This window comes from Pagrus pagrus (assembly GCF_965226575.1).
Source record: "Pagrus pagrus genome assembly, chromosome: 12".
NCBI lineage: Eukaryota > Metazoa > Chordata > Actinopteri > Spariformes > Sparidae > Pagrus > Pagrus pagrus.
In genome coordinates this window covers 9160046-9174142 of record NC_140196.1, presented here as the reverse complement: position 1 = coordinate 9174142, position 14097 = coordinate 9160046, and the positions used below count along the sequence as shown (strand labels likewise).

General features: G+C 41.2%; 1 protein-coding gene across 7 annotated transcripts in view; it reads left to right on the top strand.

Annotated features, from left to right (window-relative positions):
- The window catches only part of tnr (tenascin R (restrictin, janusin)), a 180360-nt gene that overhangs the window by 107517 nt on the left and 58746 nt on the right, over positions 1-14097 (top strand). For all 7 annotated transcript variants that reach the window (XM_084368095.1, XM_084368094.1, XM_084368096.1 and 4 more), the window contains 7 exons: positions 235-457; positions 601-701; positions 1906-2068; positions 4023-4499; positions 11825-11944; positions 12063-12206; positions 13275-13390. In XM_084368095.1, coding sequence (XP_084224221.1) covers positions 235-457; positions 601-701; positions 1906-2068; positions 4023-4499; positions 11825-11944; positions 12063-12206; positions 13275-13390 — 1344 coding nt within the window. The remainder of the gene's footprint in view (positions 1-234; positions 458-600; positions 702-1905; positions 2069-4022; positions 4500-11824; positions 11945-12062; positions 12207-13274; positions 13391-14097) is intronic.

The following is a 14097-nucleotide window of genomic DNA, read 5'->3' as shown; positions in this document are numbered from 1 at the left end:
ACATTCTTTGCAAATGACCTCAGTTTTTAATGTAAAAATAGTTTTGCCTATGTTGCAGCCAGTGAGAAAACCCTTCATATACAGTAAATTAATCTTGTTTTGTGTCCCCCTGGTGTTTTTTCCTAGTCCGTGTTCCATCATTTAACACAAGACATAAAGGACAAAAACAGCTGGAAACCCCCTGTGTCCAAGCCACGTGCAGTGATTTTTGTTTCATGTTGTCTCTCTCTTCAGGTTGCTACTCATGCTGCTCCATCAGGAGACAACAAGCTGGTTCGTACCACCAGAGTGAGGAGACAGACCCCAGGGGGGGATCAGCCTCCCTCCGCTTCCTCAGCCAACCAGACCCTGCGGGAGCAACCCGTGGTCTTTAACCACGTCTACAACATCAACGTACCCTTAGAGTCTCTGTGCTCTGTCGACCTGGACGCCTCCGCACCACCTGGCCCAGACGATGGTGAGGTCTTCCGATCGATCGAGTGTTTGGGTTTGAACTGACTGCCATCTTATCTGCTGTCCTCAAGGCACCTTTTGTTCACATAGAGACTCATAAACATGCTGTATTTTTAAGTTTTTAAGAGCTCTTCTTCTTGGTTAAAGGTCTCCGTGCTGAATTGGGGTCTAGCCCTTCTATGGAGGGTCCAATGGATCCCAATGGACCAACAGAATACACTGAGCAGACACTAGATGCTGACAGCCAGGTAGGTGTATTTTTAAGCATTATTTTGTATTTGTTTAATTAGTTATAAAGTGTTTAAGGATACATTTTTTTAGGATGACATGAAGAGAGACGTGAAGAGACTTTTTATGAGTGACTTTACGGCATTCTGAAGGACAACATCTGTTTCATCACAAACTGATAATTATGGTGACACATTGTTTTGTGATACAAAAAACCAAAACCGAAAGTACTGTGACTTCAGATCACTATAAAAATTCTTAATTCATACTGGTTACAATTGAGCACGGTAGTGAACAAGATGGAAATTATTAAAACATCCATGGAAGATTGTCAAACCACCACTGCAGCAGTATTCGATCAGATGTCAGAGTTCTCCACAATTAGTCTTGAATCACAAAGCCAACACTGTGTTTTTGCAAACATACTGTAATAAGACATTCATAGCAAACGATAATAGTCCACTTTTCTACTGTCCATCCATATGCTGAGCATATTTCAAACAGTCATGTTTTGGCCAACATTACGATAGACATTTTTGTTAATCAGTAAGATCCTTTTTGTAGCCAGTAACACAAGTCTCGCTTTAAAATCGCACAAGAGGTGAGTTGTTGCAGGAAGACGATGGGGGAAACTGGAGTCAGAGTTCGAGTTTGGAGTCTATTTAGAGAAAAAGTGCCAACAAGAATTTATTTTACCAACCAATGGCTGGATATTAAACTGAGTTTGACAATCTAGATGTGGCAACAACTGTAACCACTCAGTAAACTTACAGAAAGGGTCTTACACTGAACAAAAGGTCTAGTTCTGTAGGAATTGCTTCTGAAATGTTGTCAGACACTCGGCCTGTCAGTGTCAAAAACAAGCACTTTCAGTGTACCTGACTCAAAGTCGGAGTTGACCCAAAGGATTATGTCACAGCTGCCAGCTGAGGCGATCTACTAGAACTGGTGACTGGGAATCATTTACACACCAAAACATGTAAATATAGGGCCCAGGTTTAAAAGATACTATAATAAGGTACTGTAACTGTTTTAATTATTTTTATTAAACCATGAAAACTGACCGTGGCCTCACTTGCCCGTGCCACTTTCGAAACCTAAATGGCTGAAGGTTAAAGTGTTTGATACTGGAAAGATAGATTTTGCATCAGGTATCACCTTAAATTGAAGAAAATGTGTATTGCCAATTTGCACATCTTTTACCTTACTTTCGTTCTTCTTCAGGTAACATTCACTCACCGTATCAATATCCCAAAAGCTGCATGTGGTTGTCCAGCAACGACCACAATCCAGCAGCTCGCCACGAGGGTGGAGATGCTGGAGAGAGAAGTTTCCCTGCTCAGAGCTCAGTGTGCGTCTGGATGCTGTGGGGAGAGCTCCGTCGTGGGTGAGTTAACAATGACAACAAGTATATGGATGAAGCTGGAGGATGTTGTTTTGTTTAAATAAGCCATTTTCCCACTGTGTTTGAAAAGATATAAAGATTTAAAAACTGCAAGAGAAACGTTCCAATCATGCTGTCTCATACGTGACATAAAGAAAAAGAACAGATACAATAGGCAGAAGAAACTGTTTATACAATGAAGGAAGAGCATACAGACGGCTGCAGAATATTGATGCTGCAGGGCAGCTCACAGTCTCAGTCTAAAAGGTGTGGAGAAACCTTTGCTACTGGGGAAAAATTTGTTGACTATTCAGGAGATGCTTCCATTATAATATGAGGGGACTGAAATGGAGTTATATGATATATTACGGGTAAAGGATCTGCTCCATTGACACCATCACAGCTTTCAAATATTTTCTGAAAACGCTCTATCTCTACGGTGAGAATATGATTATCTCCAGCAGTCATGATCTGAATCAGAATGAGGATGAAATGCTCAGCTGAGGACGAGGACGATGGATAGATGGAAAAGCACAAAATGAGACGATTTTGGTTGATGTCTTGACTACCGTTTCTCCCATCAAGGCTGTCGATGCATGCGGACTCAGGTTGAAGGTTTTCCCGTGATTTTTATATTATTACGTATTGAGAATTTAACACCATTTTCCTCGGATTCCAAGGACTACTAGCACGTATTATAAAAACAGAACAGAGAAGCATTCACCCTGAAATTACTTTTTTTCTGTTGATGTAAACAATATGATTTTATGTTATTCTTTCCGTGTGGTGACATGGAGGCATTTGACAATCTTAACAGTGCTGACCTGAGGCTGTCAGTTAGGTTATCATTTCATTAGGACATTGAGTGTAAGGGTGGTCTTGCGCAAGCAATTCTCCACCTATTGAAAGCCCAACTGCAATTTGCCCTTCTGCACTGATTTGGGTATCTATTACCCCGTTTACACATGCAGTCTATCCCTTAAATGTTCTTACATGGGGTTATGTGTGAACAGGAGCAGGGATTGATATTTTGGGACAAACTGTTCCACAAAACAAAAACACTGCAGGTGAACTTTTGATGTACATCTCTAATGTAGATTTTAGGTTGATCCACTAACACTGTCACACACACTGTGGAACTGCTAGTTCATGTTAGCGGATGCCATTTGTAAACTTACCTTAGCTACTGTTGCTCTGTTAGCAAATTGTCCACAGGCTTGTATAGGCAACCAAGGGAGATGAGGGAGGTCATTTTTTTTTACCTTGTGTTACAGTCCGCTCACATATGGCCAATAATAAAAGGGATTAATACATGTAACACAAATTGTTACACAGAGCCCCTTTAGTGTGGTATTAATGAGGTTTTGGACAGGGCATCTATTTTTCAGTACATACAAGAGGCTTCAATACATGTACACACATTTTAAACATCCTAGCTTCTCTCTGATATTTTTCCTGGGAACCAGAACAAAATCATGGCAAGGCATCCTGTATGATAAATGCCAGGATTGCAATTACTGTGTTAATTTCTGTCACAGCGTATGAGGGCCATTGTAGGTAACAAACAAAGCAGTGTGGAGCTTGGGAGGAGAGGGGGAGGGAAGTTTTATTCTTACAATTTCATATTAAATCGACAATATTTCGCCCCAAAAAAAACTTGGATATTCTCTAGGTTTGAAGTGGCGTGATAATGAGAAAAAACTCATAAATTCTTGGATATCAAAGTAAAAAAAAATACTATATTGTCAAGGATCCACATCGCTTAATTTTGCAATGTCGGACCCAGTGATAGGGCAGTTTCTGTAAATGTCTTGAGGATACTGAAATTAGAAAACAAAATCAAAGTAATGTTAAAAACTGAACTTACCCTTTAGGTATGATTTCATTGTAAACTTTTCATCTTAGAGTCAAGCATCATTTGTCACATAACTCTGTACGTCTCTACCTTTCTTCCCAGGTCGTTTGGACTTTGTCCCAGGCTGCAGTGGCCATGGCAGCTTCAGCTTTGACCTCTGTGGCTGCATCTGTGAGGAAGGTTGGACCGGCAAAAACTGCTCAGAGCCTCGCTGCCCGGATGACTGTTCCGGCCAGGGTGTGTGCGTTGAAGGGGAGTGTGTGTGTGACCGTGACTTTGGAGGCGACAACTGTTCTGAGCCACGGTGCCCTTCAGACTGCTCGGGTCGCGGGTTGTGCATCGACGGGGAGTGCGTGTGCGAGGAGTCCTTCACCGGCGAAGACTGCATGGTCGGCAGGTGTCTCAACGACTGCTCGGACCAGGGGCTGTGCGTCAATGGGACGTGCCAGTGCCGGCCCGGGTATGTGGGAGAGGACTGCTCGCTGGTCTATTGTGCTAACAACTGCAGCAAGAAGGGAGTCTGCAAGGATGGATTCTGTGTCTGCCAGGATGGCTTTGCTGGAGATGACTGCAACTCTGGTAGGCTATTACTTTTTATCCTTCCTGTCAGTTTGATCCTCTTGGCTGTTGTCGAGTACAAGAAGTAGTTTGTATGACATTTGTGGTTCAATTCCCAGAAGCAGAAACTTTGGGAGAGGAAGTTGTCCTCCCTTTAAGACTCGCTGTCAGTGTGACCAGGAGCAAGTAGCTCACAGTAGAAAAAACAGACTTAACAGATTTCAGAATGACACTGTGTGACCCTCAGACAGTTCAGCTTGAACTCTCGGGCAGGACCAGGGTTTCTTTTCAAATTGGAGCTGCAACGTTAGATGCAGTGCCTCGATCGCTGAGATTGATTTACTGGAATGTGAGCACATTTTTTGTTCATGAATCGCTGGCACCGTGACTGAGGTTTATTTGGGTGCAAAAATTGAATGCACGCTTCAGATTACAGTCCAGTCTTTATATATAGAGCATTTTGATGTGTCTTTATGTGGTTTATTTACAGTGTGGGAGTAGTTCTGAAAAAGTAAGAGTAATAAAAAACAGATTTGTTCCACTTGATAAATAACACCAACTAACAGAAAATCTAGGTCTTACACTGTAATTGATTCAGTACAGTGATGTCTGGAATGGATTGTTTAATGAGGCGAGATGTTAATGTCTGAAACATTTGTGTAAACACCATCTGTCAAACGTATACAATTAGGACTAAAATTCTCTTAAAACTGAATATATTCTTTTTAAAATAATGTAGAACTGTAAAAGAGTAGTAAATTCTCACAAACCAGCGATTGTTTGGCATTTTCAGATGATATTCTGTATATGACTGGAACAATTATTCGATCTGGGAATCATTTTCTGAAAATTAAATTAGCTGACTAAGCAGCTAATCCTTTCAGGAATTCCAAATACAATATATAACAGAAACTTACAGCTTAAGGAAGGATAGTAGTTATTGGCATGAACGATGCAGCGCTGAGAGTTTGCAGACAGGAAAGGGGCTACAGCAGGGGATTTCATTTATCAGCACACCTTTAACAAGAATAAAGGAAGTAATTAATTCAACCACCTGGTGTAGCCTTTGGATAGAAAGTAAACCTTTTTACCCATGATGCTTCACAGCTCTTGGTTGCATATCTGATCCCTGTAGAGCTGGTAGAGATAAATCTGTTGTGTCATAAAGATTTATAAATGCAAAGCTTTCTCTCAGCCCCATGTTTTTGGTATACGCGCAGCCCTGAAAAACAAGCGCCCCACTCTGCTTCCAGGTGGCGGGGCACGTAACTTGCCGGACAGCAGAAGGTATAACAGCATTCATTTGTCAAAAGTCACATCCATCCGCGGAGAGAAGTGTCACATTAGCTGCAGCTGAGACAGTTTCTGAGTCATGCTCGCCTTTGTCGAAGCCCAGCTCTCGACGCCAAAGTATCAGATCCTCCTCTGCCATTTGAGGCAGCTGTCAAGAAAGTGAAGGATGAGGACAGACAGAAGAGCCAGCAACAGAGACAGGGATGGCAAATCATATTACTAAAGCTGATTCCTCCTACCATTTAATATCTATACCAAGTGCGGGAGTCCGAATTGCTTATTTCTTCGCAATTAGAGGCTAAAATAGCCAGTGCTTGTAGGGGATAGTTTGCTGAATACAAAACGAAGCAGTTCAATTACCAGAGACCTGTAGGGTGACAGGCTTAAGTGCTTCATGTTATCAAAAGCTGAAGAAAGCGGGATGTATTTTTGCTTCAATTAAGAAGGCCTATATTTTCCCACCACGTGAAATAATGGAGAATTTAAATGGGATGTTTGAGGCGTGTGGAAGGATTCAGTATATCTTTCAATGAAAATATATATCAGTGCACAAAGCAGACATCAACGTGTGCTGAAGAGCGGCATTTCATCTCGACAGCAGAGGAATTCCACGATCATGTCCTGATGCTACAGTGGAAAAGTGGCGGTGACAATCTCTCGTTGATGAGTGCGGCATTATTGACGACTGACATTCACATTTCTCACATAGCTGTGGATGTCAGCGCAGCTTTCACGCAGTGTCGGTCTCTTATTCATGACGATGTTATTACCTCTTTATTGCTCTATTCTGCTTTATTGCATCAATCAAGTTTGACTCGACAGCACCGCTTTTTTACTTACAGCAGGTCAGTCAGTAGTAGAAATTTCTAAGCCCACTGTAAAGCTGTTTTTGTCAGGTATATCATTAGGCACATGTAAAGTTCAAATACGTTCCATTTCTGCATTAAAATGCCAAAAGACGACCAGATCTTTTTTGTATATTTGTTGAGGTTCCATAATGTTCAAACCTGATAGATTTTAGGCTTAAGTGGTTGTTCAACAATGGAGACAACATCTCCCATGCTACTTACACCTGTGTTTTGTTTTCACTGAGAGACCCCATGATGACAGAAATGACATGTTGTGGTTTTTACTGTGATATTAAAGGGATTTGACAGACATTTGAGAACACCTCATCGCACAATCAAACACAAACCTAAACCCGTGTGCTATTCATAGCCTGCCTCAGCAGCTCGAGGACACATACTGTTATCGTAGTTGTGCCTGAAATTGTGTGTCAGTTTGCAGCAAAAGTCCTTCAATAACCAAAGCTATTCTCCTGCACTGAATAGAAATTGATTCTCTTTTCGCTGTATGACAAAGCTTCTTTGACAGTATGTATTTTGGAGCTGCCTTTTTTGCCAACCAAAAGAGATTTGAATGCGGGTCTGATCTTTTGTATGCTCCTCCTTTTTTGGACGCTTAAGCAGAGCGTAGGATAAGAATCCAAATTTGCATTTCAACATAGAAAACCCACAGGTTGCTTTTCACCAATAATAAAATAAGATAGCAATTAGGTGTGAACATAAGGCACATGCATACCCAGTGTGGAGGGGTTTGATCCAGAGAAAACAAATGAACTACAGTAACAGCAACATTATAAAAACAACAATTTTGTTTTTGCTTCCAAGTACAAGATGTAATACTTTCTTCTGTGCACCCAAAACACTTGTCTCTCTCAAATTTTTGAGTACAAATTTGTTGAAGTGTGTACTAGTGAGCGCCTCTCCTTTGCCAAGATAATTCATCCATCTGACAGGTGTGGCTCATCATGATGCTGAGTAAACATCATGATTAGCGCACAGGTGTGGCTTGAGCTGGTCACAATAAAAGGCCGCTCTAAAATGTGCAGTTTTATCACACAACCCGATCCCACAGATGTCGCAAGTTTTGAGCTAACGTGCAATCGGCATGCTGACTGCAGGAATGTTCACTAGAGCTGCTGCCCATGAATTGAATGAGGTAGTGGGGCCATCAATATCTGGTGTTACCGCCATTTGCCTCATATGCCACACCTGTCAGGTGGATGGATTATCTTGGTATCTTGGGAAAGAGCTCATGAGCATGGATTTTAAGAGATTTTGCTCAAAGTGTTAGGAAAAATAAGTCTTAGATCTTTAACTTGAACTTGTGAAAAATGTGAATTAAAACAAAAGTGTTTTGTTTATATTTTTAATTGTAAATCTCAGCAAAAAAGGCAATATTTTATGCTGATGCATTATACCTGACAAGCAAAATAACCACAAAATTACAAAGTAACAGCACACAAAAGAGCACATTAAGCTTTAACCTTAAAACTTGAATAATAAACACTTTACTGCCCATAGTCATCCTGTTTTTGTGCTGATATTCCATTTTTTTCACTAGCTGCATATTACTTGAATTCACTGTAGACACTGAAGATCAGTATTCTTTTATCCTGGTCCTCAGGGACCCCCACTTTACATGTTTTAGATATTTCCCTGCCCCCACACACCTGATTCAAAGGATCAGTTCATCATCAAGCTCTGCTGAAGCCTGATAAAGACCCATTCATTTGAATCAGGTGTGGTGTGGCAGATAAACATCTAAAACATACAGGGCAGGGGTCCCAGAGGTCCAGGAGTGATGAACACTGCTGTAGATTTCTCCTCTCATATGTTGTTTAAAGCAGTGTTCTTGACTCCACTGCCTCAGGACTCATAAAAACCGAGTAACCACGGACAGTTGCTTGCCATCTTTGTAACAAGCGATGATAGGCTTTGTAGAGCCATGCAAGTTATCCAGCTAGACTCACTTGAACTTGCTTTGTGATACAGACCCACAGTTGGTTTGTTACTAGGATCTGTAAATTAAAACAAAATACAAAATGCAAGTCTTTACTTCAGTTCAAAGCAAGGAAAACAATCCTGAAGCATGGTGTGTTTGAGTTCAACAACAGCATACTGAATCCTTGACCCCCATTTAATTGGAGAAACTGAAAATAGATCTTATGAGGTACAAGTCCAAAATATTGTGCGTCACGCAAAAACTTTCAGTTTAGTCACTAAAGCTAATGAACGAGAGAAATGCCATTACATGAAGTAGCCCGAAGGTAAGTTAGTCCTCAGATGATAAACTGACCTCCCTGTCAGCTGGAGTTTTACCTTTTAAGGTTTTTAGTTTGGTAGGTACTGCTGCATCTACCAATCAGAGCATACTGATTGGACCTAATGAGACTTAAAGACTCCAGGCGAGATTGTTGAATAACCTTCAGCGAGTTGCCCTTTTGAAACAAACCCTGGGAAAGATACATGACTCACCTTCAGTATTCGGCACCAAAACATTCAGCATTTTAATGAGTCTGCAAGAGATATAAACAGTGTGTTTTTTTCATCGCATTCATGTAAGTAAGTATTTTACAGAACTTGTTGTGTTTTCATGTTGGCAGCCTGCACACAGCCTCTTCATACGTTAAAACTGTCTGTTATCCAAAGACCTTGTCAGGAGCTCAAGAGCAAAATGTGCTTTAACTGAAGTTAGAATAAGACAGAAAAGCAAGGAGATAAGTCAGAAACTGAAAACTGCTGCTGAAGTTGGACACTAGCCCAGTCGCAAAGGTCAGAAACTCTCCTGATACTCTGCAATTGAGAGATGTTGAGAAATTCAGGAGAGTAAACAATATTATTTGCATACAGATTAGCAGCTCGTTGGTGACCTTTAACATAGCAAAAACAAGGTGAGAACTCAGTGCTTCTCTTTCCTTAGTAAAGTTACAGATTCTGGCTCTGACTTTGTTAACTTTTCAGGGAAACCTTTTCCTAAGTGCCCACTTGAGAGTTCGCCCTTCACTTACTCTGGGAGTTTATGTCTTTACTTTCAAGCAGCTTGTCTGTTCAGCCTCCTGCATGACCTCATTCAATCACTCTTCTTCTATCCCACGGATTATTGCTCCTTCGTTTCGGTTGTTATTTCCTTCATATACGTGACAAGTCTAATTGGTGAAATAAATCTAGCTAAGTAAATGCTGCTGCAGTTGTCCCCAGTGCAGGTTCGCTCTTTCGAAATGAGCAAACTGTTGTACAGCATGTGCCCATCTGTCGAGTGTGTGAGGAAGGATCTGGGACGGCTACTAGAGTGTCTGCAGGTTCCCCCGAGGAGGACTCAGCGTTGTGCTATAGAGTCCTGTATCACAGGATGTAGAGATGATCATGGGGTGAGAGGTTGTTTATCACACCATCACACTTGCTGCTCCTTTGCTCCTCTGTGTCTCGCTCTCCATTTCTGTTTCATCCTTAGTCATTTACTGACTAAGGATGCTCCTACTGCTCCTCTGTGTCTCTCTCCTTTTCTGTTTCATCATTAGTTATTTACGCTCCAGAAGGATATCTTGTCCAGTCTTTTTCTCTCCTGTTCTGTCTTTGAATCTCGTTGTTTCTCCCCCCCAAAAATGTGTTTTTTTTACCTTCTTCTCTTCCTTTGTCCTTCACCAGGCTCTCCTCCTCCTCATCCTTGTTGTTTTTGGCAGGGGGAGCTGTAAACACTCTTGTTTATGCCTCCACATTTACATTCAGCACCACCATCTCAGGCTTATGGCTTGACTTTCTCCACTTCAGCCCGAATGAATGACAGAGCTTCTCCCTCTCATGTTAACACTCAGCCTGTTGTTGACACAAGCACTGGCTTCTTTTACTTCTTTTACTGACTGTTATGCACCTACTCAGTGCAGTCTGGCCTGTTGAAAGATACAGATGCAGAGACTGTTTTAGTTAGGGAGATAATGGCAAATGTAGGAATGTTGTGTGCATTGGCAGTATTTCTAAGCACTCTTGTTTTTATCATTTTACCAGTTACTCAGCCTTCATTTACCTTAGATGGCAAAATCATGCAGTGCATGAAAGCAGGGCCCCGTGTTAGTAAGGCCATGTATTCTGGTTTTATATACTAAGTATAAAATCTTGCTCCACATGTGGCGAATTATATGGATATATAGAGGTTTGATGGTAGTCTGATGTCAGCCTAGCCAGCTGGACTGCTGCCTATATCTGAAGCAGCACAGTGGAAATAATGTTGCCTTCGAACAGGGTTGTGTTTACAAGTTTTTTTTCAAGAGGAGAGTCCATTACACCCCCGTTTTGTGTTATTCCCAATGACTCTAAGCTCTCAGGTCACAAGTTAAGATGTGTTTGTTGACTTTTTCAGTTATAGGGCCATGGAAGTATATTTGAGTTTGAGAGTTTTTCTTCATAATTGTATTTGTCTAAGGGAAAATGTTGACATTCCCCACAACTTTTTTTCTCAGTCAGTATGCCTTTTTATTTCCTGCATTATGTCACCCACTCGGTAGCTTGCTAAATTGTTAGCCTCAGTTAATCACTGGAGCGCCAAGCATATTGTGTTAGCTCACAAGTTCCATTTGAAGGCAGCACAAGTCTTTGACTTTATCGTTTTATTGTATATTTGCACTTGTCAATATATGTGTGACCTTGGGTTCTTTCCTACGTTGTGTCAAAGTAAACTAAACTGAGGAGTCTGCTTGAGTCTGAGACTACATGTAAGTTGTCTGGGAGTTCTCTTTTAACCTGTTCTTGTGCCGGGAAATTTATGTAAAATTATTCTAAAATACCATTCCCAGTCTCACCCAGAGTCAATGAACCATTTGGAGTACAGACATGGTTTTGGGCAACTTTGAAAGGTTATAAACCTAATTTTTTTTTCTTTTTTTTTTCTAAATTATCTTGCATGCATTACAAAGGTAAGCCTTCAGATGACCTGTAACTGCCCCTTTTAGCTGGCAAACACAATGCGTCATACGTATTAAAGCAAGCACAGCTTTGATGTGTTTTCCCACTAAGGTAGGATATAGCTCACGATATTGTGACACTTACTACCAAGTGGCTCTACAGGTGATATAATGCCTACATTTTGTAATTATCATCGTAAGACCAACAAATGCTAGTACAAAAACACAAACAAGAAAAAAACAAATAAATAAAATAAAAATTGCTATAGTTTAAGCATTTTATTCCAACAGTTTTTGTTTTTTGTCTCAACAGTTGCAGCAGTCATGAACCTGAGGGTACGAGGCGTGAGTGATCGTACTATTGACCTGGAGTGGGAGGGCTCAGCAGTGCTGACAGATTTCTTAGTGACCTACACACCAAGCAGCGCTGGAGGTAAGAACAGAACTTTTTGAAGCAGGGAAGTTTGTAACAGAAGCTTCAGTTTATTCAAAGTGTCTTTGGAAGAAAAAAAAGGTGTATCAGTGTATCTTTTTACCTTTCTCCCTGTCAGGTATTCAATTAGAGCTGAGGATTCCAGGGAACATTACCACCATCACTATCTCGAACCTGGAGGCAGGCATAGAGTACAACATCAATGTGTTCGCTGTCATTAACAACAGTATCAGCGTCCCTGCCAGCATCACTGTTTCGACCTGTAAGTGCAGTCAGCCCTCTGGGTTATTTTGACAAAATATCCTCATGGGAGCCTAGAAGATATTCCACTGAAGCTATGTTTGATCTAACAGAATATAAATGTTACACACTGTGCTGTACATGTATCCTCACATGGATACAACCATTCATTGGGATACACACTCACACACACGCACACACACACACACAGACCGTTTCTCACTTTTTTATTAAATCCTGCCCGAGATGTTTCCACTGTCAATGGAGTGAGAATACCACCTGCTCTTGTTTCAACTTGTTGTGATTCCTGTCTGTAACACCTGTTCAATGTCACTTACACTCCAATGTACACACACACACACACACACACATTTGAACAGCTTCTGATTGTGTGCTTCCTGGTCAGAGTTAATGCCAGGTCATCGGACCTGACAGAGAAACACACCACTTGCTTCCATGCTTATCAGAAGTATGGAAACCCACCAAACCCCTTGATGGGTAATAGCCTATTTTCAGTGGCAAACAGAATGTTGTATCCACTTGACATCATCTGGCTACATACAGTGTGTTTCCATTAGTTCAGTATTGGCTGATAAAATTATCCCCCATTTCACAGATAAGTGAATTTAATTTTAGTGATTGCAGATTTCAGAGTAATAACATCAATTGAGGGCAGTTAAGCTTGACTGGACCATTTTTCAGTGATTTCATGATTTGTTGGGTTGTCTTTGCTGAACTTAATTATGAAATGTAGTATTTGATAATCCGGAAAGATTTACAGGACAAAGCTAGCAAAGCACTGTGAGATTCATTGAATATCCAAGCCGAAGAAAAAGGCTTTAGATTGGGTCATAAGAGGCAAGTGTTACTGTTTTCAACAAATATCAGATCAATCTTTTGATCAGTAACATTTCTAGCTTTAGTGCAGCGTCCCTCAAGAAAATGAGTTAAGACTGAGACAACAGAGCTGAAAAACAAATGTAAAACAAAAAGGTTCAGCGTTGGACACCTTCAGTATGAGATGAAGTAGTGATTTATGGGCTGTGCAGGTCACTGAAGAACAATAATATGTCTCTGGCTACCTCTCCAGATCTCTCCAATCCGGACGGTTTAGTCTTCAAATCCATCACAGAGACGTCAGTGGAGGTCCAGTGGAGACCGTTCTACTATTCCTTCGATGGCTGGGAGATCAGCTTCATCCCCAAGGTAGAGTAAAGCTGTGTGTGTGTGTGTGTGTGTGTGTGTGTGTGTGTGTGTGTGTGTGTGTGGGTGTGTGGGCGTGTGTGTGTGTGTGTGTGTGTGTGTGTGTGTGTGTGTTTGCTGTCAGTCCCAGTGTAAGACTGCACTACAGCATGCTGAAAGACAAGTGCACTGTCCTTGTCTGTGAGAAGAACTCACTGGCCCACTCCTCCCCCGCACACACACATACGCAGCTGTAGTTTTTTCCATTCTGCTTGTTGACCGAACAAAATATCCTTGATTGAAAAGAATTATTTTCAAATCTCACCAATGCCAACCTCTAAATGACTTTGAATATCTGTGCGGAAGGAAAATAACTTGATGGATTTAGGTTTTCTTGGGGGTTTGCTCGACTCGAAGCCCATACCAAATTAGACAAGCGGATTGTCTTAAGCTTATTGGCTATTAGATGGATGAGCCATTAAACCCTTTTTCAGAATAACCCTTTATAACACCGTAGCAAGGCCAGGTTCAAAGCCAGAAAGCAAAAAAACATTTCTCTTTCTAATTCGTGCTGTAAACTCAGGTACTCTGCACTCTAATCTCATGCCCTCTCACAGTAATTGGTTTTCTCCTTTAAGGTGTTCTCATGGGGCGATATCCTCTGGTGCGGTCGGACTTCAAGCATAAAATCTGATGTCAGATGCTTTTTTGTGTTTATTTCAATCCGTTTT